The 24,862-nt window shown below is 41.7% G+C and overlaps 2 protein-coding genes across 4 annotated transcripts in view; one reads left to right on the top strand and one right to left on the bottom strand.

The window, feature by feature from the left end:
- RAG1 (recombination activating 1) overlaps positions 1-24,862 on the bottom strand; it is a 32,390-nt gene that overhangs the window by 5,684 nt on the left and 1,844 nt on the right. For 2 of the 3 annotated variants that reach the window (XM_056527880.1, XM_056527879.1), the window contains exon 2: positions 13,557-13,617. In XM_056527880.1, coding sequence (XP_056383855.1) covers position 13,557 — 1 coding nt within the window. In that variant the 5' untranslated portion in view covers positions 13,558-13,617. Of the gene's footprint in view, positions 1-13,556; positions 13,618-15,733; positions 15,749-24,862 lie in introns of those variants that run through there. The other variant, XM_056527876.1, reaches the window with a different exon arrangement.
- Positions 19,405-24,862, top strand: part of TRAF6 (TNF receptor associated factor 6) — a 35,099-nt gene continuing 29,641 nt past the window's right edge. The window contains exon 1 of the mRNA XM_056527882.1: positions 19,405-19,475. The gene's annotated coding sequence lies outside the window, so the exon portion shown is untranslated. The remainder of the gene's footprint in view (positions 19,476-24,862) is intronic.

The raw sequence follows: 24,862 nt of genomic DNA, 5'->3' as shown, positions 1-24,862 counted from the left end.
TGGAGTGTAGAATGTGTAGAGTAGATCTGGAGTGTAGAATGTGTAGAGTAGATCTGGAGTGTAGAATGTGTAGAGTAGATCTGGAGTGTAGATCTGGAGTGTAGATCTGGAGTGTAGATCTGGAGTGTAGATCTGGAGTGTAGATCTGGAGTGTAGATCTGGAGAGTAGATCTGGAGTGTAGATCTGGAGTGTAGATCTGGAGTGTAGAATGTGTAGAGTAGATCTGGAGTGTAGATCTGTAGTGTAGATATGTAGTGTAGATCTGGAGTGTAGATCTGGAGTGTAGGATCTGGAGTGTAGAATGTGTAGAGTAGATCTGGAGTGTAGATCTGTAGAGTAGATCTGGAGTGTAGATCTGTAGTGTAGATCTGGAGAGTAGATCTGGAGTGTAGATCTGGAGTGTAGATCTGGAGAGTAGATCTGGAGTGTAGATCTGGAGTGTAGATCTGGAGTGTAGATCTGGAGTGTAGATCTGTAGTGTAGATCTGTAGTGTAGATCTGTAATGTAGATCTGGAGTGTAGATCTGTAGTGTAGATCTGGAGTGTAGATCTGGAGTGTAGATCTGGAGTGTAGATATGTAGTGTAGATCTGGAGTGTAGATCTGGAGTGTAGGATCTGGAGTGTAGAATGTGTAGAGTAGATCTGTAGTGTAGATCTGGAGTGTAGATCTGGAGTGTAGATCTGTAGTGTAGATATGTAGTGTAGATATGTAGTGTAGATCTGGAGTGTAGATCTGGAGTGTAGGATCTGGAGTGTAGATCTGGAGTGTAGATCTGGAGTGTAGATCTGTAGTCTAGATCTGTAGTGTAGATCTGTAGAGTAGATCTGGAGTGTAGATCTGGAGTGTAGATCTGGAGTGTAGATCTGGAATGTAGGATCTGTAGAGTAGATCTGGAGTGTAGATCTGGAGTGTAGGATCTGTAGAGTAGATCTGGAGTGTAGATCTGAAGTTTAGATCTGTAGAGTAGATCTGGAGTGTAGATCTGTAGAGTAGGATCTGTAGAGTAGATCTGGAGAGTAGATCTGGAGTGTAGATCTAGAGTGTAGGATCTGTAGTGTAGATCTGGAGTGTAGATATGTAGTGTAGATCTGGAGTGTAGATCTGGAGTGTAGGATCTGGAGTGTAGAATGTATAGAGTAGATCTGGAGTGTAGATCTGGAGTGTAGATCTGGAGTGTAGATCTGTAGTGTAGATATGTAGTGTAGATATGTAGTGTAGATATGTAGTGTAGATCTGGAGTGTAGATCTGGAGTGTAGATCTGGAGTGTAGATCTGGAGTGTAGAATATGTAGTGTAGATCTGGAGTGTAGAATATGTAGTGTAGATCTGGAGTGTAGAATATGTAGTGTAGATCTGGAGTGTAGATCTGGAGTGTAGAATATGTAGTGTAGATCTGGAGTGTAGAATATGTAGAGTAGATATGTAGTGTAGATCTGTAGAGTAGATCTGGAGTGTAGATCTGTAGAGTAGATCTGGAGTGTAGGATCTGGAGTGTAGATCTGGAGTGTAGATCTGGAGTGTAGATCTGTAGAGTAGATCTGGAGTGTAGATCTGGAGTGTAGATCTGGAGTGTAGATCTGTAGAGTAGATCTGGAGTGTAGATCTGGAGTGTAGGATCTGGAGTGTAGGATCTGGAGTGTAGATCTGGAGTGTAGATCTGGAGTGTAGATCTGGAGTGTAGGATCTGTAGAGTAGATCTGGAGTGTAGATCTGTAGTGTAGATCTGGAGTGTAGATCTGGAGTGTAGATCTGGAGTGTAGGATCTGGAGAGTAGATCCGGCAGGTTTGTGGGGTGTTTGATACCAATTGAAGTCAATGGGCAGTAAATCCACTGCTGATTCCACTGCGGTACTTGTGACTGTATCCTTATTGCCTCTGACTGTAAACAATAATGTTCTCATTCACTGACAGCAAACATTTGTAAATAGAATTAAATATGTAAAATATTCTGTATTATCAAACAGCCATAAATCCTTCTAGTTCAAATAACATTTTATTGTTTATGTTTTGTGTTTCATCGGTTTAATACTATTATTAATATAGGTTTGTTTGTTTTTTGTTTCCCACTTATTTGTCTTTCAGCAATAAATCAATGATTTTAGTTATTCCTGATGGTGAAAAAAAGGACAATTTGGCCACTTTCGCTAGGTTTCTTATCATTCAGCCAAAACCAAGCAAAAATGTTATAACCCCAGCACAGATAAGATAGATAGATAGATAGATAGATAGATAGATATGAGATAGATAGATAGATAGATAGATATGAGATACATAGATAGATAGATATGAGATAGATAGATATGAGATAGATAGATATGAGATAGACAGATAGATATGAGATAGACAGATAGATAGATAGATAGATAGATAGATATGAGATAGATAGATAGATAGATATGAGATAGATAGATAGATATGAGATAGATATATATGAGATAGATATATAGATATGAGATAGATAGATATGAGATAGATAGATATGAGATAGATAGATATGAGATAGATAGATATGAGATAGATATATAGATATGAGATAGATAGATAGATAGATATGAGATAGACAGATAGATAGATAGATAGATAGATATGAGATAGATAGATAGATATGAGATAGATAGATAGATAGATAGATATGAGATAGATAGATATGAGATAGATAGATAGATAGATAGATATGAGATAGATAGATAGATAGATATGAGATAGATAGATAGATAGATAGATATGAGATAGATAGATAGATATGAGGTAGATAGATAGATAGATATGAGAGCGATAGATAGATATTAAATGGATATATATGAAATAGAGAGATAGATATGAGATAGATAGATAGATAGATGATAGATAGATAGATAGATATGAGATAGATAGATATGAGATAGATAGATAGATAGATAGATATGAGATAGATAGATAGATAGATAGATATGAGATAGATAGATAGATAGATAGATAGATAGATAGATAGGAGATGATACTTTCTCACTGCTGCTGGGCTCCGCCACAAACGGACGTTAGTGTGACGGAACCAGCGGGAGGCATAACGGGCACAGAGGATCCCATTCACTTGAATTGGATTCTCTGACGTCTGTTATGCTGCCGAAAGATGGCATGAGAAAAAGATGACGGGCGGTAGCGGTAGTATGAAAGGAGCCATTGATAGATAGATAGATAGATAGATATGAGATAGATAGATATGAGATAGATAGATAGATATGAGATAGAGAGATATGAGATAGATAGAAGATAGATAGATAGATAGATAGATATGAGATAGATAGATATGAGATAGATAGATGGATATGAGATAGATAGATAGATATGAGATAGATAGATAGATAGATAGATAGATAGATAGATAGATATGAGATAGATGGATAAATATGAGATAGATGGATAGATATGAGATAGATAGATATGAGATAGATAGACAGATAGATAGATATGAGATAGATAGATAGATAGATATGAGATAGATAGATAGATATGAGATTGATAGATAGATAGATATGAGATAGATAGATATGAGATAGATAGATAGATATGAGATAGATAGATAGATATGAGATAGATAGATAGATATGAGATAGATAGATATGAGAGAGATAGATAGATAGATATGAGATAGATAGATAGATATGAGATTGATAGATAGATAGATATGAGATAGATAGATAGATAGATAGATAGATAGATATGAGATAGATAGATAGATAGATAGATAGATAGGAGATGATACTTTCTCACTGCTGCTGGGCTCCGCCACAAACGGACGTTAGTGTGACGGAACCAGCGGGAGGCATAACGGGCACAGAGGATCCCATTCACTTGAATTGGATTCTCTGACGTCTGTTATGCTGCCGAAAGATGGCATGAGAAAAAGATGAAGGGCGGTAGCGGTAGTATGAAAGGAGCCATTGATAGATAGATAGATAGATAGATAGATAGATATGAGATAGATAGATATGAGATAGATAGATAGATATGAGATAGAGAGATATGAGATAGATAGAAGATAGATAGATAGATAGATAGATAGATAGATATGAGATAGATAGATATGAGATAGATAGATGGATATGAGATAGATAGATAGATATGAGATAGATAGATAGATAGATATGAGATAGATGGATAAATATGAGATAGATGGATAGATATGAGATAGATAGATATGAGATAGATAGACAGATAGATAGATATGAGATAGATAGATATGAGATAGATAGATAGATAGATAGATAGATAGATATGAGATAGATAGATAGATATGAGATTGATAGATAGATAGATATGAGATAGATAGATATGAGATAGATAGATAGATATGAGATAGATAGATAGATAGATAGATATGAGATAGATAGATAGATATGAGATAGATAGATATGAGAGAGATAGATAGATAGATATGAGATAGATAGATAGATAGATATGAGATTGATAGATAGATAGATATGAGATAGATAGATATGAGATAGATAGATAGATAGATAGATAGATAGATATGAGATAGATAGATAGATATGAGATAGATAGATAGATAGATAGATAGATATGAGATAGATAGATATGAGAGAGAGAGAGATAGATAGATATGAGATAGATAGATAGATAGATAGATATGAGATTGATAGATAGATAGATATGAGATAGATAGATATGAGATAGATAGATAGATATGAGATAGATAGATAGATAGATATGAGATAGATAGATATGAGATAGATAGATAGATATGAGATAGATAGATAGATAGATAGATAGATATGAGATTGATAGATAGATAGATATGAGATAGATAGATAGATAGATAGATAGATATGAGAGAGAGAGATAGATATGAGATAGATAGATAGATATGAGATAGATAGATAGATATGAGATAGATAGATATGAGATAGATAGATATGAGATAGATAGATAGATATGAGATAGATAGATAGATAGATAGATATGAGATTGATAGATAGATAGATATGAGATAGATAGATAGATAGATAGATAGATAGATATGAGAGAGAGAGATAGATATGAGATAGATAGATAGATATGAGATAGATAGATAGATATGAGATAGATAGATAGATATGAGCTAGATATGAGATATATAGATATGAGATAGATAGATGTGATCTAGATATGAGATCTATCTATCTATATCATATCTATCTATCTATCTCATATCTATCTATCTATCTATCTATCTCATATCTATCTATCTCTCTTTCTATCTATCTATCTCTCTCATATCTATCTATCTATCTCATATCTATTTATCTATCTATCTCATATCTATCTATCTATCTCATATCTATCTATCTATCTCATACCTATCTATCTATCTCATATCTATCTATCTATCTCATATCTATCTATCTCATATCTATCTATCTCATATCTATCTATCTCATATCTATCTATCTCATATCTATCTATCTATCTATCTCATATCTATCTATCTCATATCTATCTATCTATCTATCTATCTCATATCTATCTATATCATATCTATCTATCTATCTCATATCTATCTATCTATCTATCTATCTCATATCTATCTATATCATATCTATCTATCTATCTCATATCTATCTATCTATCTCTCTCATATCTATCTATCTGTCTACAAATAACCTTCCTATAAAACATATAATATAAATAACACAGCCCGATGACCCTACAGACTTGGCGATGATCTCCTGCTCCCCAGAGAACCTTCTCATCCCGATCACAACCTGCACAAGACTTAAACCTTTTATGTCCCTTCTGGGGAAAAATTGCTAAAATCTGACATTTAAAATGTTCAGCAAATATAGTGGAAATCAGGTAAATTTTAGGGGGGGGGACTGACTTATAAGTAAAGTAAGAGCCTGTGCTTGTAGCAGTGGGTGGGAGGGGGGCACCATCCGGCTGGGAGAAATATTTGGGTTACTTTTATCCCAGCGATATGAAATGTCACATATAAGCCAGACCCCTGGGGGGCCGGTGGGGGCCGGTGCGGGGGCAGCACAGATATCCAGCTGCAGGCGAACGCAAGCTTCAGCAAAGCAGTGCCCATGAGATGTCCATAGCGGGGTCATCACATGCTCCTAATGCCCGCTAATGTGACAGATGCTCACCCCTGGCCAGGATTTAGGATGGGTCCCTGTAGGACGGAGCGGGCCAGGTGATGGGCCTTGTGTTGGTTATTTGGAGATAATACGCCATGGATGTGCCCGGGCTTTGACAGACAACAATGACTAATGAAGTATACAGAGCTGTAGATGCCATACCTGCTGCCAGCTTGTCAGTGCCCACGCAAGTGTCACTCACTGCCCCAACATTGGATGATGAGCGCCAGCCTTTTCTGCTTGGCATAGAGATCTGTGCCTCTATATATCTTTTCATGCCAATGTTCACATCATTGCACGTGGCCTGGCAGCCAATAGGAGGGGAGGCCGGGCTGACCCCCTTTACCACAGCTGGGGCCCGGCCCTCCCCTGTGCACCTGGGATGCCCTGTTTTTGCAGGATTTCAGTGGTTTAGCCACAGAGGTTTTACAGAGCCTGGTTCTCATAGGGGCTTGTTGGCGGCTGGAGAGAGGCAGAGCTTGACTGGCACATCTGTGTTATTCTCCGGCACTTCAAAAAAAAAAAAAAAAAACACTTCTGTGTTTTGTGTTTTTGTGGGTCAACAGACCTTGGCACAAAACAGGAGAAAGCTACAGGCGTCAGGCGAATTACGAATAATGATCAACCTACACATATAGGGACCCAAAACTATTTTGTGAAAGAAAAAAAGATATGTGGGAACTACCCACCCCAAAAAAATAACATAAAAAGAATTACGAATAATGGTAAAGACCGGACCCAGATAGTGGGCGATCACCCTGCGGTCTATAGGGACGGTCTCACTGATCGCTTTGTACAGAGATTTCATGCTATAAAAGTCCAAAAAATAGTATATCTATATACAAGACATGAATATGTCATCAATGTCAGATATAAGGGGGGTCTTTTATGGAGACAACTGGTGGGGGGGGCACTTGACCTCATTCCAAAATTGCTTCATTCTCTGCGGGGCATATTAAAATCTTAGTGTTATTTTCAGTGCCACTTTTTACTTTTTTCGCAGTATATAGAAGAATAATACTTCTCTCTATGTATGAGAATATAACTACTATAATACTGCTCCTATATACAAGAATATATATACTATAATACTGCTCCTATATACAAGAATATATCCACTATAATACTGCCCACTATATACAAGAATATAACTACTATAATACTGCCCACTATATACAAGAATATAACTATAATACTGCTCCTATATACAAGAATATAACTACTATAATACTGCTCCTATATACAAGAATATAAATACTATAATACTGCCTCCTATATACAAGAATATAACTACTATAATACTGCTCCTATATACAAGAATATAACTACTATAATACTGCTCCTATATACAAGAATATAACTAATATAATACTGTCTCCTATATACAAGAATATAACTACTATAATACTGCCCCTATATACAAGAATATAACTACTATAATACTGCCTCCTATATACAAGAAAATAACTACTACAATACTGCTCCTATGTATAAGAATATAATTACTATAATACTGCTCCTATATACAAGAATATAACTACTATAATACTGCTCCTATATACAAGAATATAACTACTATAATACTGCCTCCTATATACAAGAATATAACTACTATAATACTGCTCCTATGTACAAGAATATAACTACTATAATACTGCTCCTATACACAAGAATATAACTACTATAATACTGCTCCTATATACAAGAATATAACTACTATAATACTGCTTCCTATATACAAGAATATAACTACTATAATACTGCTCTTATATACAAGAATATAACTACTATAATACTGCTCGTATATACAAGAATATAACTACTATAATACTGCTTCTATATACAAGAATATAACTACTATAATACTGCTCCTATATACAAGAATATAACTACAATAATACTGCTCCTATATACAAGAATATAACTACTATAATACTGCCTCCTATATACAAGAATATAACTACTATAATACTGCCTCCTATGTACAAGAATATAACTACTATAATACTGCCCCTATATACAAGAATATAACTACTATAATACTGCTCCTATATACAAGAATATAACTACTATAATACTGCTCCTATATACAAGAATATAACTACTATAATACTGCTCCTATATACAGGAATATAACTACTATAATACTGCCTCCTATATACAAGAATATAACTACTATAATACTGCTCTTATATACAAGAATATAACTACTATAATACTGCTCCTATATACATGGTATGATAACCTTTATATTAGACATGAGTTTGTCTCTCAATGTATAGTGGATATAGATTCCCTGGTTTAGCGCTGCCTGTGTATTGTATTTCGGCTGACGCTGCCAGTAACATCTGTCCCTCCTGAGTCACAGATCGCACACTGACATTGTCTAATAAAACTCCCATAAGACGTCACAGGATTTGTCTTATGGGAGTCTATTTACTTAGAAAATCGGGTTGTAAGTCTATGTTACTTTCTTACCCGACTGCTTTTTTCCCTGGTATTTATTATTATGTCGCATCCTGTTTGTCGCACGTGGGTTTTGTTGGTTTTGGATTCCAAAAAATCCACAACAATTCAACAAATTCGGGTTGGAAACCTTTATAAATACGTGGGAAAGCTCAGAAATGTCAGGTTACGCCCCTTTTTCGGGTTTGGGAGAATCCACATGGGGTCCACCGGGAAAAAATGTCACATCGTGTCGCAGACTGGCGCACGATGTCTGCGAAATGTCGCAGACAAAGATGCGACAAAAAAAAAATGACAAAACAAGTCGGGTTTAGAATAGCAAACGAGGGCCATAGTGGCGGTTGGCGTTAGCCTTTTAATTGTAGCATGAAGTACTCTATGGGGAAAGCTCCAAGCCGGATGACTGGCGATGCTGGGCGGAGGCTCGTAACGTCAAGGTCACGCCCGCTCGTGACGTCACGGCCACGCCCCCTCAATGCAAGTCTATGGGAGGGGGCGTGACGCCCCCTCCCATAGACTTGCATTGAGGGGGCATGGCCGTGAGGTCACGAGCCTCCGGCGCTGCATTGGACGTTCCAGTGGCGGACCCCCCGCGATCAGACAACTTATTCCCTATAATTTGGATAGGCTAGATGTCTAGGCCAGAGTACCTCTTTAACCCCTTACGCGAGTGGTACCATATTTTGAACCAGCAACTAATATTCCTAAAGCTTTTGTGCATCTAAAATAAAATTGTTACAAAGTATCTTGAAATATCTTCAGTTCCTATATTGGCAGATACTTTGCAGACCCCTGCTCTATACCTCTTCCCATGATATCACCGCTGCTCTATACCTCTTCCCGTGATATCACCCCAACTCTATACCTCTTCCTGTGATATCACCCCTGCTCTATACCTCTTCCCGTGATATCACCCCTGCTCTATACCTCTTCCTGTGATATCATCCCTGCTCTATACCTCTTCCCGTGATATCACCCCAACTCTATACCTCTTCCTGTGATATCACCCCTGCTTTATAACTCTTCCCGTGATATCACCCCTGCTCTATACCTCTTCCTGTGATATCACCCCTGCTCTATACCTCTTCCTGTGATATCACCCCTGTTCTATACCTCTCCCCGTGATATCACCCCTGCTCTATACCTCTTCCCGTGATATCACCCCTGCTCTATACTTCTTCCAGTGATATCACCCCTGCTCTATGCCTCTCCTTGCGATATCACCCCTGCTCTATACCTCTTCCCGTGATATCACCCCTGCTCTATACATCTTCCCTTGATATCACCCCAACTATTTACACCTACCTGTGATATCACCCCTGCTTTATAACTCTTCCCGTGATATCACCCCTGTTCTATACCTCCTCCTGTGATATCACCCCTGCTCTATACCTCTTCCCGTGATATCACCCCTGCTCTATACATCTTCCCTTGATATCACCCCAACTATTTACACCTACCTGTGATATCACCCCTGCTTTATACCTCTTCTCCTGATATCACCCCTGATCTATACCTCTTCCGGTGATATCACCCCTGCTCTATACGTCTTTCCTTGATTTCACCCCAACTATATACCTCTACCCGTGATATCACCCCTGCTCTATTCCTCTCCCCATGATATCACCCCTGCTCTATACCTCTTCCCGTGATTTCACCCCTGCTCTATACCTCTTCCTGTGATATCACCCCTGCTCTATACCTCTTCCCGTGATTTCACCCCTGCTCTTTCCCTCTCCCCATGATATCACCCTTGCTCTATACCTCTTCTGGTGACATCACCCCTGCTATATACCTCTTCCCGTGTTATCACCCCTGTTATATACCTCTTCCCGTGTTATCACCCCTGCTTTATACCTCTTCCCATGATATCACTCCTGACATTTCCATCCACCATAATTCTGGGCACTGTGCCACTGGTATAGACTCTGATATGTCTTTCCCTCCCTATATTCAGTCCCATTTACGTCCTTCTCACCTGCATCTCGAAACATCTATAAAATCTAAAAAAAAAAATTTTTCCTCACTATTGAAACAGCTAAAATGCACCATTTTTCTGTGCTTTGGAGAAAACCATGGCAAAAACAAAAAATAAAAATAAAAAAAGGCAAAAATGCAATGTGTAAACACAGCCCCAGGGCCAAGTGAATAACTACTACATATCCCGATCCTATAGAAAGAGCAACAGCAGCAGTATACAGATAGAGCTGGATGGGAGGTGTATGACTACTATATATCCTGATACCATAGAGATAGCAGCAGCAGTATACAGATAGAGCTGGAGGTGAGATGTATAAATACTATATATCCTGATCCCATAGAGATAGCAGCAGCAGTATACAGATAGAGCTGGATGGGAGGTGTATAACTATTATATATCCTGATCCCATAGAGATAGCAGCAGCAGCAGCAGTATACAGATAGAGCTAGAGGTGAGGTGCATAAATACTATATATCCTGATACCATAGAGATAGCAGCAGCAGTATACAGATAGCGCTCGATGGGAGGTGTATAATTACTACATATCCCGATCCTATAGAAAGAGCAGCAGTATACAGCAACAGCAGGAGGAGAGGTAGAGGAGAGGTGTCTAACTACCCTTAGAGATAGCAACAGTATATAGATAAAGCTGGAAGGGGAGGTGTATAACTACTATATATATCCTGATCCCATAGAGATAGCAGCAGCAGTATACATATAAAGCTGGATGGGAGATGTATAACTACTATATATACTGATCCCATAGAGATAGCAGCAGTATACAGATAGAGCTGGAGGGGAGGTATATAACTACTATAAATCCTGGTCCCATAGAGATAGCAGCAGTATACAGATAGAGCTGGAGGGGAGGTGTATAACTACTATAAATCCTGGTCCCATAGAGATAGCAGCAGCAGTATACAGGTAGAGCTGGAAGGGGAGGAGTCTTAGAGCCAGCAGGAGGATCTTATTAATGCTGATGTCATCCTATAGTTCACAGGAAGTCAGTTGCCCCTGAGCTGACTCTTCTCTCACATTAAACACTGTGATTTTCTGTGGCTCAGACTGGTAATAACATGACCCAGTTACAGTAATAAAACGTATGGATGCAGCTGTGCTGGAATAAAGCAGATGTCGCTATAAAACTAGTGATGGTAAACGTGCATTATTTGGGGAAAGACAAAGAAGTCTGAGATGCTTCTCTGGGACCCCTATTGATCCTGAACAAGAAGGGGCCACTGGGTTGGTTACACTTCTTTGCATAGTGGTGCCCCCAGGCCAGGTAGCTGAGCAGGGAATTGCAGCTGGTTCTATTCAGTCAGACTATCAAGAAATTGGCTGCTACAGATCCAGAGAGGGGGCAGTCCCCCCCCCCCACTCCAGACCCCCTTTAATATATCCGTAATATTTGGCAGAGCTATGGGGGGTTACCTCTGCACCCCTATAACTCCACCATATAACGTGTATAGGGGCAAACCAGTAAATATCAAGCTCACTAGTGTGTGAACTATGACAACTGCATTATCCCGAAGTATAATACGTCACAACATCGAAGTGTTAACATCTTTATAGTTATTTGTCCTTATAGTTATTTGTCACTCGTTCTAATGCTGATACTGCCCCCAAGAGGTGACTGTACAAATAGCACATCATTCACACTATAACTACAGTACAGTCTAAAGCAGTGATCTTCAACCTGTGGACCTCCAGATGTTGCAAAACTACAACTCCCAGCATGCCCGGACAGCCGTTGGCTGTCCGGGCATGCTGGGAGTTGTAGTTTTGCAACATCTGGAGGTCCACAGGTTGAAGACCACTGGTCTAAAGCCATGGTCTGCATTGTGTGTCCTTGTATTGCAGGACAAAAATAAGGAAGATTTGGAAAACAATTGTAATTCCTATCAATAGATGGGGGCAGGATTCAGGTAGGGGAGACTCCAAGTGTTGTTCCACCTCAGTGGTCTCCAAATTGTGGGGATACAGCTGTTGCAAACTACATTTTCCAGCATGCCCACACAGCCATTGGCTGTCCGGTCATGCTGGGAGTTGTAGTTTTGCAACAGCTGGATGCCCACAATTTGGAGAATACTGATGTTATACACAGGCTCCACTCCAAAATAGAGCTGGTGTACAACATCATTGGCCAATGCTGCCAAGAAAAAAAACACCTGCGTATGGTGTCGCAATAAACAATAAAGCAACTTACTATTATAGTTTTGTTATCCAAAATAAACATCTATTTTAGCTGCGGGTTTCTTCCTGTAAGCTCCGGTCTCTCCTACCCCTTCCACTCTTGTCAGCACAGGACAAGACCAGTGATGTGAAGAGGGGAAGCTGGTATTACTGTTCATTAGATAAGGCAGCAGTGAGCCTATTCTAAATGAAACTACTGCGACTGAAAACAGCTTCCTGCTGCCTTATCTAATAATGTATAAATCTAATGAGCAGTAATACAAGCTTCCCCCCTTACATCACTGATCTGGTCACGTGCTGATAGGAGGGGAGGGGGGAGGAGGGATCAGAGCTCTGCTCTCAGTGACATGATGTCACAACTTGCAGGAAGAAACCCACAGCTGAAGTGATCTGTTCACTTTGGATAAAAACATTATATTAGTTAGTTGCTTTGTTATATATTTTGATGATACCATACACAGGTTGTTTGTTTTGTGGACAAGCCTTTTAATGCTCCAAACTAACTCTTTCAAGCATATCTATAATTTCTGATAACTCTTCATTATCGTTGTACATGAGTAACAATATTTCTAATCGCATTTGTCACCAGTTTTCCCCTTTGCAGGCTCCATCTCTTATTTTCAGTTCTCTCTTAGCCAGAGGGTGGAGCCTAGCTCCCATACACTGCGCACAAAGAGAAGGGGATCTTGCTCCCCTATATTTCTTTACATGCCCCCAAGAACGGAAGAATGGAGGACGTTATAGAGCAGTACTAAGCAGTATAAGCTATGAACCAAGCACTGAGATTTTATACTCACTAAAAGCTCTTTTAGTCTCTCTCTCTCTGCCTCTTTCGCTCCAGCCTTTCCATCCTCCTCCCTGTGAATGATACATTTAGAAAAACCATTACTTACAATTAACATTTTGTGTGGCAACCTGGGGGAGTACAGTGTTGTGCTGAAGTGGGTCTGCTGGTACTTGTAGTTCCACAACTAGTATGTCACAGGTATATTAAAGGGGTACTCCACTGGAAAACATTTTGTGTTTTTTTTAATGAACTGGTGCCAGAAAGTTAAACAGATTTGTAAATTACTTCTATATAAAACTCCTAATCCTTCCAGGACTTATCAGCTGCTGTATGCTCCACAGAAAGTTATTTTCTTTTTGAATTTCCTTTCTGTCTGACCACAGTTCTCTCTGCTGACACCTTTGTCCATGTCAGGAATTGTCCAAAGCAGGAGAAAATCCCCATAGCAAACCTATCCTACTCTGGACAGTTCCTGACATGGACAGAGGTGTCAGCAGAGAGAACTGTGGTCAGACAGAAAGGAAATTCAAAAAGAAAAGAACTTTCTCTGGAGCATACAGAAGCTGATAAGTACTGGAAGGATTAAGATTTTTAAATAGAAGTCATTTACAAATCTGTTTAACTTTCTGGCACCAGTTGATTTAAAAAAATTTAAAGTTTTCCAGCGGAGTACCCCTTTAAAGGATAGGGGGATAAGATGCCTGATCGCGGGGGTCCCACCGCTGGGGACACCCGTGATCTTGCACGCCGCACCCCATTTATAATCAGTCCCTGGAGCTTGTTCGCTCCGGGTCTGATTACTGTTGATCACAGGGCCGGAGCGTTGTGACGTCAAGGCTCCGCCCCGTGTGACGTCCCGCTCTGCCCCCCTCAATGCAAGCCTATGGGAGGGGGCGTGACATCTGTCTCGCCCCCTACCATAGGCTTGCATTGAGGGGCGGAGCGTGATGTCACACGGGGGGGGCGGAGGCGTGACATTACACGCCGCCGGCCCTGTGGTTGCCGGTAATCAGACCCGGATCGAACACGCTCCAGGGACTGATTATAAATGGGGTGCGGCGTGCAAGATCACGGGGGTCCCTGGTTTCCCAACCAGGGGTGCCTCCAGCTGTTGCAAAACTACAACTCCCAGCATGTTGGACTATATAGTAGTATATAGTATAGGTCAGTGTTTCCCAACCAGGGGTGCCTCCAGCTGTTGCAAAACTACAACTCCCAGCATGTTGGTCTATATAGTAGTATATAGTATAGGTCAGTGTTTCCCAACTAAGGGTGCCTCCAGCTGTTGCAAAACTACAACTCCCAGCATGTTGGTCTATATAGTAGTATATAGTATAGGTCAGAGTTTCCCAACCAGGGGTGTCTCCAGCTGTTGCAAAACTAAAACTCCCAGCATGTTGGTCTATATAGTAGTATATAGTATAGGTCAGTGTTTCCCAACCAGGGGTGCCTCCAGCTGTTGCAAAACTACAACACCCAGCATGCCCGGACAGCCAATGGCTGTCCGGGCATGCTGGGTGTTGTAGTTTTGCAACAGCTGGAGGCAATCTAGTTGGGAAACACTGATATAGTATATGCTGCAACATTCCAGGAGTTGGAGGATTGGTTGGATAAATACCGGCCATTGCATTGCTGGTATTTTTAATATAAAAAAAAAATGTCAGGGTGGCCAAAATACCGGCTGTGCTGGTAAAATACGGGCCAGGTGGCGACCCTATAACTGGACCTATGTGCGTCACTTGAGGATTAATCTGACTGGGTTGTGTACTAACTCATTGAATTGGGACTTGGAAATGCTCAGGCTTCAGTCCTATGTATCTGCGCAAACTGGCCAGGACCTTCCCGGGGGTGGGCCGAGATAAACCTGTACGATCCCCACACCACTTAAAGGGGTACTACCGTGGAAAATCAATTTTAAATCAACTGGTGCCAGAAAGTTAAACAGATTTGTAAATCACTTCTATTAAAAATTCTTAATCCTTCCAGTACTTTTTAGGAGCTGTATACTAAAGAGAAATCCAAAAAAGAAATGCATTTCCTGTGATGACTAAATAAGTACATTTAGTATGTTCTTTCCCTTTGTTCCCATGTTCTGCTTTAGGAGATGTCATACTACTCTTTGGTCACAAGATGGCAGTGTTACCTAAATTAAATCCTCTGCAGCCTAAAGGAGAGATTTATCAATACCTGTCCAGAGGAAGAGCTGCTGAGTTGCCCATAGCAACCAATCAGATCACTGCTTTCCTTTTTCAGAGGCCTTTTCAAAAGTGAAAGCAGCGATCTGATTGGTTGCTATGGGCAACTCACCAACTTTTCCTCTGGACAGGTTTTGATAAATCTCCCCCCAATGCATTTTGTATGTATGTAGATCACTGTTTTCCAACCGGGGTGCCTCCAGCTGTTGCAAAACTACAAATCCCAGCATGCCCGGACAGCCTTCGGCTGTCCGGGCATGCCGGGAGTTGTAGTTTTGCAACAGCTGGAGGCACCCTGGTTGGGAAACACTATGATAGGTGAATAACAAGCTGATCAGAGGGGCTCTGACCGATAGGAGTGCGCTGCATTCATCCTGTTGCAGAACTACAACTCCCAGCATGCCCGGACAGCCAAAAGCTTTGTAAAGGAGCCCCATAGCTTCACCCAAGAACCTTATTGGGCTTCTGGCCAGGTCTAGGAAAAAGTCGACCATCAGAATCTAAAGCAGTGTTTCCTAACCAGGGTGCCTCCAGCTGTTGCAAAACTACAACTCCCAGCATACTTGAACAGTCAACAGCTTTGTACAGGGCATGCTGGGAGTTGTAGTTTTGCAACAGCTGGAGTCACACTGTTTGGAAAACACTGAAACAAAGGGATAATAAGCTGGCCGTTGGCTGTCAGGGCATGCTGGGAGTTGTAGTTTTGCAACAGCTGGAGGCTCCCTGGTTGGGAAACACAGGTGTAGACAATGGTGAAACCCTTTCCTTAGTCTTTCGGCGTAACTGCAAAAGGGAGCAAACTGTAGAAATATATTAAAGGGTCACTCCGGCGATAAACATCTTATCATAGGGGATAAGATGTCTGATCGGCGGGGTCCCGCCGCAGGGGATTCCCGCAATCTCCGGCGCGGCACGCAGGTCATCTATGCACAGAGCGAACTCTGCTCCGTGCTGGATGACTGGCGAGTACTGCTGCCACCCCCTCTCCAGTCATGTCTATGGGAGGAGGCGTGACAGCTATGTACTAGCCGTCACCCCCCCCTCCCATAGACATGAATGGAGAGGGGTGTGGGTTGACGTCACGAACACGGAAGCTCCAAGCTTCCATGTTCCGGATGCCGCCGCTGCCGGCCCGGAGATCGTGGGGTTCCCCCGCGATCAGACATCTTATCCCCTATCCTTTGATACAGAATACTGTATCTACGAATGGTGCGCACAGTAATGTCCATTTCTGGTAACAGACAAGAGGAAGGTAGTAAGAAGGTTAAAGTGGTAAAATTTTGAGGGAAAACTGAAGATAAAAAAAATACTATTTTAATTGCCAGAGAGACCATAACATTGGAATTTAACCTTTAGACCACACAAGGAATACATGTACGCGCTAAAAGACTTTGAAGTGAGCTAAGAAGCCGCCCTCACTCCAAAGCCCGTGATAAAATACTGCGATCAGCAGCCAAGACTCGCCAACGATCGCCAAATATCGGCGATTACCATTATGACCAACATTTAACCCTTTAGAGGTCATGATAAATTTCAACAAAGGCATTGAAAATATGGAAATACACGTACCGGAGGCTTGGGGGCCCACACTGCGACCTTTCTGTATAGTCTGCCTTTGGCAGGTTGTACAATTGGATCACCAATATCACTGATCAGCGCTTTACCATTGCATAGCACTAAACAGTAATAGCAATAGAAAGATTGCTATTAAAGGGTTAGGCTGGGTTCACATCACGTTTTTGCCATACTGTTTTCAATCAGTTTTTCTAAAGAAAACCGTATGGCAAAAAAAACGGATGGAACAGTATGGGAAAAAGTAAACCGTATGGGTTTTTAAACTGTATACTTTTTTTAAATGTGCATACAGTTCCGTCTGTTTTTATTTAAAAAAAAAACATAAGTTTTTTAAAATTTTGTCCATTGGGGACTTTAGGATGCAAATGCGCATGTGCAAAGTAAAAATCGTATACGGTTTCCCGTATGGAACTGTATACATGTGCGTTTTCCATTGACGTCCATGTTAAAAAAAAAATGTATGCGGTTGCAGTACGGTTTTTAAACCGGAGTCAAAACTGTGGTTGTCTCCCATTAAAAATGGACAACATTTTTTTTTTTATAAAAACAGACGGAACTGTATGCACTTTTAAAAACAGTATACAGTTTAAAAACACATACGGTTTACTTTTTCCCATACTGTTCTATCCGTTTTTTTGCCATACGGTTTTCTTTAGAAAAACTGATTGAAAACAGTATGGCAAAAATGTGATGTGAACCCAGCCCTATTCCGGGCAAAAACATCTTATCCCCTATCCAAAGTATAGGGGATAAGATATGTGATCGCGGGGGGCCTGCTGCTGTGACCCCCACGATCTCCCTGCAGCACCCGCATTCTATGCAGGGCTGCGTCTCCAGTTTTGGAAATCTCCGGGACTGGGGACGTGACGTCAAGCCATGCCCCCTCCATTCATGTCTATGGGAGGGGGTGTAACGGCCGTCACGCCCCTTTCCATAGACATGTATGGAGGGGGCGTGGCTTGATGTCACATCCCCAGTCCCGGAAACCTGGAGGTTTCCGAAACTGGAGACGCAGCCCCGCATAGGGTGCTGCAGGGAGATTGCGGGGGGTCCCAGCAGTGGGCCCCCCGCAATCACACATCTTATCCCCTATCCAAAGGATATCCAAAGATGTTTTTGCCCGGAATACCCCTTTAATAGTCCCCTATTGGGGCTTTTAAAAATGTGTAAAAAAAAAATTAGTTTTAAAAACAGTTTTTAAAATTCCCCTTTTGCCATTTTACAAAAAAAAGTGTAAAAAAAAAAAGAATAAACATATTTGGCATTGCCGCCTGCAGGAATTTCAGAACTATAAAAATATAATCAATAACAAAAAATAAAGAAAAGGGGGCCCTCCCATAAGTCTTCTTCCATCAGGGATTTTATTCATTGCTTCACATTAGTACAGTGAGGACGCCGGTTTTGTTCTCAAAATACCAGGACACCGGACCAGCGTGTTGCGGGAGCCATGATGGTAATAGCTATTTCGCGCCGCTCACAGCGCTTCTCCAGACCAGATTACAGAATTCTGACTTTAAAGGGGTATTCCAGGAAAAAAAATGTTATATCAACTGGCTCCAGAAAGTTAAACAGATTTGTAAATTATTTCTATTAAAAATTCTTAATCTTTTCAATAATTATCAGCTGCTAAAGTTGAGTTGTTGTTTTCTGTCTGGCAACAGTGCTCTCTGCTGACATCTCTGCTTGTCTCGGGAACTGCACAGAGTAGAAGAGGTTTGCTATGGGGATTTGCTTCTAAACTGGGCAGTTCCCGAGACCGGTGTCTTCAGACAGCACTTAGACAGAAAAAGAACAACTCAACTTCAGCAGCTCATAAGTACCGAAAGGATTAAGATTTTTTAATAGAAATAATTTACAAATCTGTTTAACTTTCTGGAGCCAGTTGGTCTCTCTTTTGTCTTGTGTCCACATTCAGCAGCACAACCTGTGGGGATGTTCTCCTCCCTACGAGCTCATAGGACAGGTAGAATTTTAATGGGCGAAGCTTGAGCCAATATATAGAGCCCGGAGCTTCCCCTTGTGTTTTTTTTGGCCTTCCCTTGGTAGGGAGGTGGTGCTGTTCTTGATCTAATCTTTATTTGTTTTATTTATTGCAGGACAGAGAGATGTTTGTTCCACTTTTAGCCAGAGTTTTGGTTACCGGCATGTTTGCGGGATCTGTACGTGCGTCAAGGCGGAGGCCAAGTCCCTTGTTTGGCTAATGTGGTTTACTTGGAGACTGTCTCAGATTATATGTATACTTTTAAGCAGTCAGTCTTTGTCTTGCTGTTTGTTCTTCTTACCTATGTGACTTTCAGAACTTATTCTTCCGTTCTGCTTTACGCTGCACTCTGCTTGTTGTTCCTGCAGTTTTAGCGCATTTTCCTCCTTGGCGGCTTTTGCCCTTATCTACTAATGCTCCTTGTCTACTGGGTCCCTCTACTCTAAGGGTACACTCACATGGGCAGATTACCTGTGGAATTTCTGCATCGTATTTGCTGCGGAAAATCCGCGGCGGATTTTGCTGCCATTGACTTCAATGGGCCTGAAGGAAAATCTGCAAGTCTGCCTCTATTGCGGATTTTCGGCTCACCCATTAAAGGGGTACTCCGGTGAAAACCTTTTTTCTTTTAATTCAACTGGTGGCAGAAAGTTAAACATATTTGTAAATTGCTTCAATTAAAAAAATCTTAATCCTTCCAGTACTTATTAGCTGCTGAATGCTACAGAGGAAATTCCTTTCTTTTTGGAACACTGATGACATCACGAGCACAGTGCTCTCTGCTGACATCTCTGTCCATTTTTAGCATAGCAGATGCATAGCAGATGCATAGCAGATACACCATGGTAGGTCAGTGGTTAGCACTGCTGCCTTGCAGTGCTGGGGACTTGGGTTCAAATCCCACTAAGGACAACAATAATAAAGTGTTATTATTATTATTATAATAATGTCAGCAGAGAACACTGTGCTCGTGATGTCATCAGAGAGCATACCAAAAAGAAAATAATTTCCTCTGTAGTATTCAGCAGCTAATAAGTACAGGAAGGATAAAGATTTTTTAATAGAAGTAATTTACAAATATGTTTAACTTTCTGCCACCAGTTGATTTAAAAGAAAATAGGTTTTCACCGGAGTACCCCTTTAACCCCTTCCCGACCTATGACATACCTGTACGTCATGGGTGGCAAGGTGTTCCCGACCCATGACATACAGGTACGTCATGAACATTACTGCCGCTACTCGCTGCATCCCGCAGCGCCCGGTAAGATGGTGGCTATCCCTGATAGCCAGCCATCTTACCATGCGACCACGGGGGGTTTCATCCCTCCCCCTCCCCCCCCCCCCCAGCGATCGCTGCTATCAGCTGGTCAAATCTGACTAGCTGATAGCAGCGTTTCGCTATGAAAATACTTAGCAGCGCGGTGTGTGAGTTCCGATCACGGGGATCGGGACACACACCGCTCTGCTAAGTGTCCCTGTCCCGTCCCCCGGCGTCACTTACCCGTCCGATCGGTGTCCCGAGCGGTCCCGGCGCGAGCGACGTCCTCCAGGCGGTCCCGGCTGCGCTGCGTCCCGGAGGTGAGTTTCAGGCAGCAGTGCGGCATCTTCATTGGCAGCAGTGATATCGCCGTAAAGCGATCTCACTGCTGCCTCTGAGAGTTTCAAAACTGCAACTCCAAGCATTCCCAGACAGCCTTTGGCTTTCTGGGCATGCTGGGAGTTGTAGTTTTGCAACATCTGGAGGCCCACAGTTTGGAGGCCACTGTATAATGGTCTCCAATCTGTGCTCTTCCAGATGTTGCAAAACTACAAATCTCAGCATGCTCAGTCTGTCCAGGCATGCTGGGAGTTGTAGTTCTCTAACATCTGGAAGAGCACAGATTGGAGACCATTATACAGTGGTCTCCAAACTGTGGACCTCCAGATGTTGCAAAACTACAACTCCCAGCATGCCCAGACTGCCCAAGCATGCTGGAAGTTGTAGTTCGGCAACATCTGATCCTTCAGATATTGCCGAACTACAACTTCCAGCATGCCTGGGCAGTCTGGGCATGCTGGGAGTTGTAGTTTTGCAACAACTGGAGGCACACTAGTTGGGAAACATTGTCCGTTTCCTACCTCAGTGCCTCCAGCTGTTGCAATTGTTGCAAAACTATGACTCCCAGCATGCACTGACAGACCATGCATGCTGGGAGTTGTAGTTTTGCAACAGCTGGAGGCACACTGGTTTGGAAACACTAAGTTTGGTTGCAAAACACTTGAAAGTTTATTACTTAACTTAGTGTTTCCAAACCAGTGTTCCTCCAGCTGTTGCAAAACTACAACTCCCAGCATGCACGGACAGCCAAAGGGCATGCTCGGAGTTTGCAACAGCTGGATGTTTGCCCCCTCCCCCCAATGTGAATGTACAGGGTACACTCACATGGGCGAAGGTTTACAGTGAGTGCTGCAAGTTTGAGATGGCGCAAATTTTGCGCTGCAGCTCAAACTTCCAGCGGCAAACTTGCTGTGAACCTCTGCCCATGTGACTGTACCCTAAAAACACTACACTACACTAACACTAACCTAAAATAAAAAGTAAAAAACACTACATATACACATACCCCTACACAGCCCCCCTCCCCCCAAAAAATGAAAAACGTCTGGTACGCTACTGTTTCCAAAACGGAGCCTCCAGCTGTTGCAAAATAATAACTCCCAGTATTGCTGGACAGCCATTGACTGTCCAGGCATGCTGGGAGTTTTGCAACAGCTGGAGGCACCCTGTTTGGGAATCACTGGCGTAGAATACCCCTATGTCCACCCCTATGCAAATCCCTAATTCAGGCCTCAAATGCGCATGGCGCTCTCTCACTTTGGAGCCCTGTCGTATTTCAGGGCAACAGTATAGGGTCACATATTGGGTATCGCCGTACTCGGGAGAAATTGCCTTACAAATTTTGGGGGGCTTTTTCTTCTTTAACCCCTTATGAAAAGGTGAAGTTGGGGTCTACACCAGCATGTTAGTGTAAAAAAATAAATTTTTTACACTGACATGCTGGTGTTGCCCTATACTTTTCATTTTCACAAGAGGTAAAAGGGAAAAAAGACCCTCTAAATTTGTAACGCAATTTCTCCTGAGTACGGAGATACCCCATATGTGGGCGCAAAGTGCTCTGGGGGCGCACAACAAGGCCCAGAAGGGAGAGTGCACCATGTACATTTGAGGTGATTTGCACAGGGGTGGCTGATTGTTACAGCAGTTCTGACAAACGCAAAACAATAAATATCCATATGTGACCCCATTTTGGAAACTACACCCTTCACAGAATTTAATAAGGGGTGCAGTGAGCATTTACACCCCACTGGTGTATGACAGATTTTTGGAACAGTGGTCTGTGAAAATGAAAAATAAAATTTTTGATTTGCACAGTCCACTGTTTCAAATATCTGTCAAACGCCAGTGGGGTGTAAATGCTCACTGCACCCCTTATTAAATTCCATGAGGGGTATAGTTTCCAAAATGGGGTCACATGTGGGGGGGTCCACTGTTCTGGCACCATAGGGGCTTCCTAAATGGGACATGCCCCCCAAAAACCCTTTCAGAAAAACTCACTCTCCAAAATCCCATTTTCGCTCCTTCCCTTCTGAGCCCTCTACTGCGCCCGCCGAACACTTTACATACGCATATGAGGTATTTCCTTACTCGAGAGAAATTGGGTTACAAATTTTAGGGTGATTTCTCTCCTTTTACCCCTTGTAAAAATTCAAAAATTGGGTCTACAAGAAAATGCGAGTGTAAAAAATGAAGATTTAGAATTTTATCCTTCACTTTGCTGCTATTCCTGTGAAACACCTAAAGGGTTAAAACACTTACTGAATGTCATTTTGAATACTTTGGGGGGTGCAGTTTTTATAATGGGGTCATTTATGGGGTATTTCTAATATGAAGACCCTTAAAATCCACTTCCAACCTGAACTGGGCCCTTAAAAATTATGATTTTGAAAATCTTGAGAAAAATTGGAAAATTGCTGCGGAACTTTGAAGCCCTCTGATGTCTTCCAAAAGTAAAAACTTGTCAATTTTTTTATGCAAACACAAAGTAGACATATTGTATATGTGAATCAATATGTAATTTATTTGGAATATCCATTTTCCTTTCAAGCAGAGACTTTCAAAGTTAGAAAAATGCAAAATTTTCATGAAATTTTTAGATTTTTTACCAAGAAAGGATACAAATATCAGTGAAATTTTACCGATAACATAAAGTAGAATATGTCACGAAAAAACAATCTCGGAATCAGAATGAAAGGTAAAAGCATTCCAAAGTTATTAATGTTTAAAGTGACAGTGGTCAGATGTGCAAAAAATGCCCAGGTTATGAAGGTAAAAATGGGCTGGGTCATGAAGGGGTTAAAGTCAGTGGTAGCAAAATCTGATGCGGATTTTCAGTAATCTGCCCATGTGAACGTACCGTAAGTATAAGTTCAGACGAGAGGATCCACAGCGTCTTTTACGCTGCGGATTGACTGCTGAAGGACCGCTAGGTCCTTCAGCAGTGGATCTGCAGTGTAAAAGACGCTGTGGATCCTCTTGTTTGAATGTACCCTTACGTTTTGCCACTTCAAGCAGGCACATCTAAAGGCACCATGTAGCGGTCCTTTAGCGGCGGATTAGCAGCATAAAGTACGCTGTGGATCCGCTCATCTGAACGTACCCTAATGGTGCATCTAGCGTCTTTATCAAAGAGTATAAGTTATACTGTGAAAAATATTGGGCTGGGTTTACCTAAAAACAAATGAGACAATGTTTGATTCACCTTTTTGATTAACTTCAACTAAACCAATTTTTGTTTGACTAATGAGACTTAGTCACATTACGAATACTAAACCTACATTCACTAATTAGAGTTAATTGTAATGCAGTGTTTGGAGCAGGCGGCGGGGGTCGTGACGTCACGCCATGCCCTCTCAATGCAGTTCTATGGGAGGGGGCGTGGCCGCCGCCACGTCCCCTCCCATAGACTTGCATTGAGGGGGGAGGGTGGCGTGACATGCAGAGGGGCGTGGCAGTGGCATTATGGCCCCCGCCGCTTGCACCCAGTGTTCTAAATGAACGCTGGGTGATGGATAGAGACCGTGGGGGTCCCCAGTGGCGGGACCCCCGAGATCAGACATCTTATCACCTATCCAAAGGATAAGATGTCTAGGGGCGGAGTACCCCTTTAAGGATGTGTGGTGGCCCAGTACGGGAGGTGTTACCCTGTGCTCCTGCTATCCTGTCGGGCAGCCTCCTTCAGTGTCCCCAAGGCCCCCTGCACTTGTTTCCCCATTGTAAATATGTTTTACCATGTAAAGTGTTATAAAATGTCTTGTTGCTTTTAGAGTTCTACCATGTGATATGTCATGTGATTGTTACCCAGGAGGTACCAGTGACCAGGTGATCCCCGGGGTGACCTATGGGCTCCCTGCTAGTCTCCCCCATGTAAGCCCTAGGTGGAGCTTCTCTCTCTTTGATCTCTGCTCTTCGGCTGAGGTCCAGTGCAGTCGTCTAGTGTGTGTATCCAGAGTGTTGGAGACCTCAAA

This window comes from Hyla sarda, chromosome 6 (assembly GCF_029499605.1).
Source record: "Hyla sarda isolate aHylSar1 chromosome 6, aHylSar1.hap1, whole genome shotgun sequence".
NCBI lineage: Eukaryota > Metazoa > Chordata > Amphibia > Anura > Hylidae > Hyla > Hyla sarda.
This window is presented reverse-complemented; position numbering and strand designations above follow the sequence as displayed.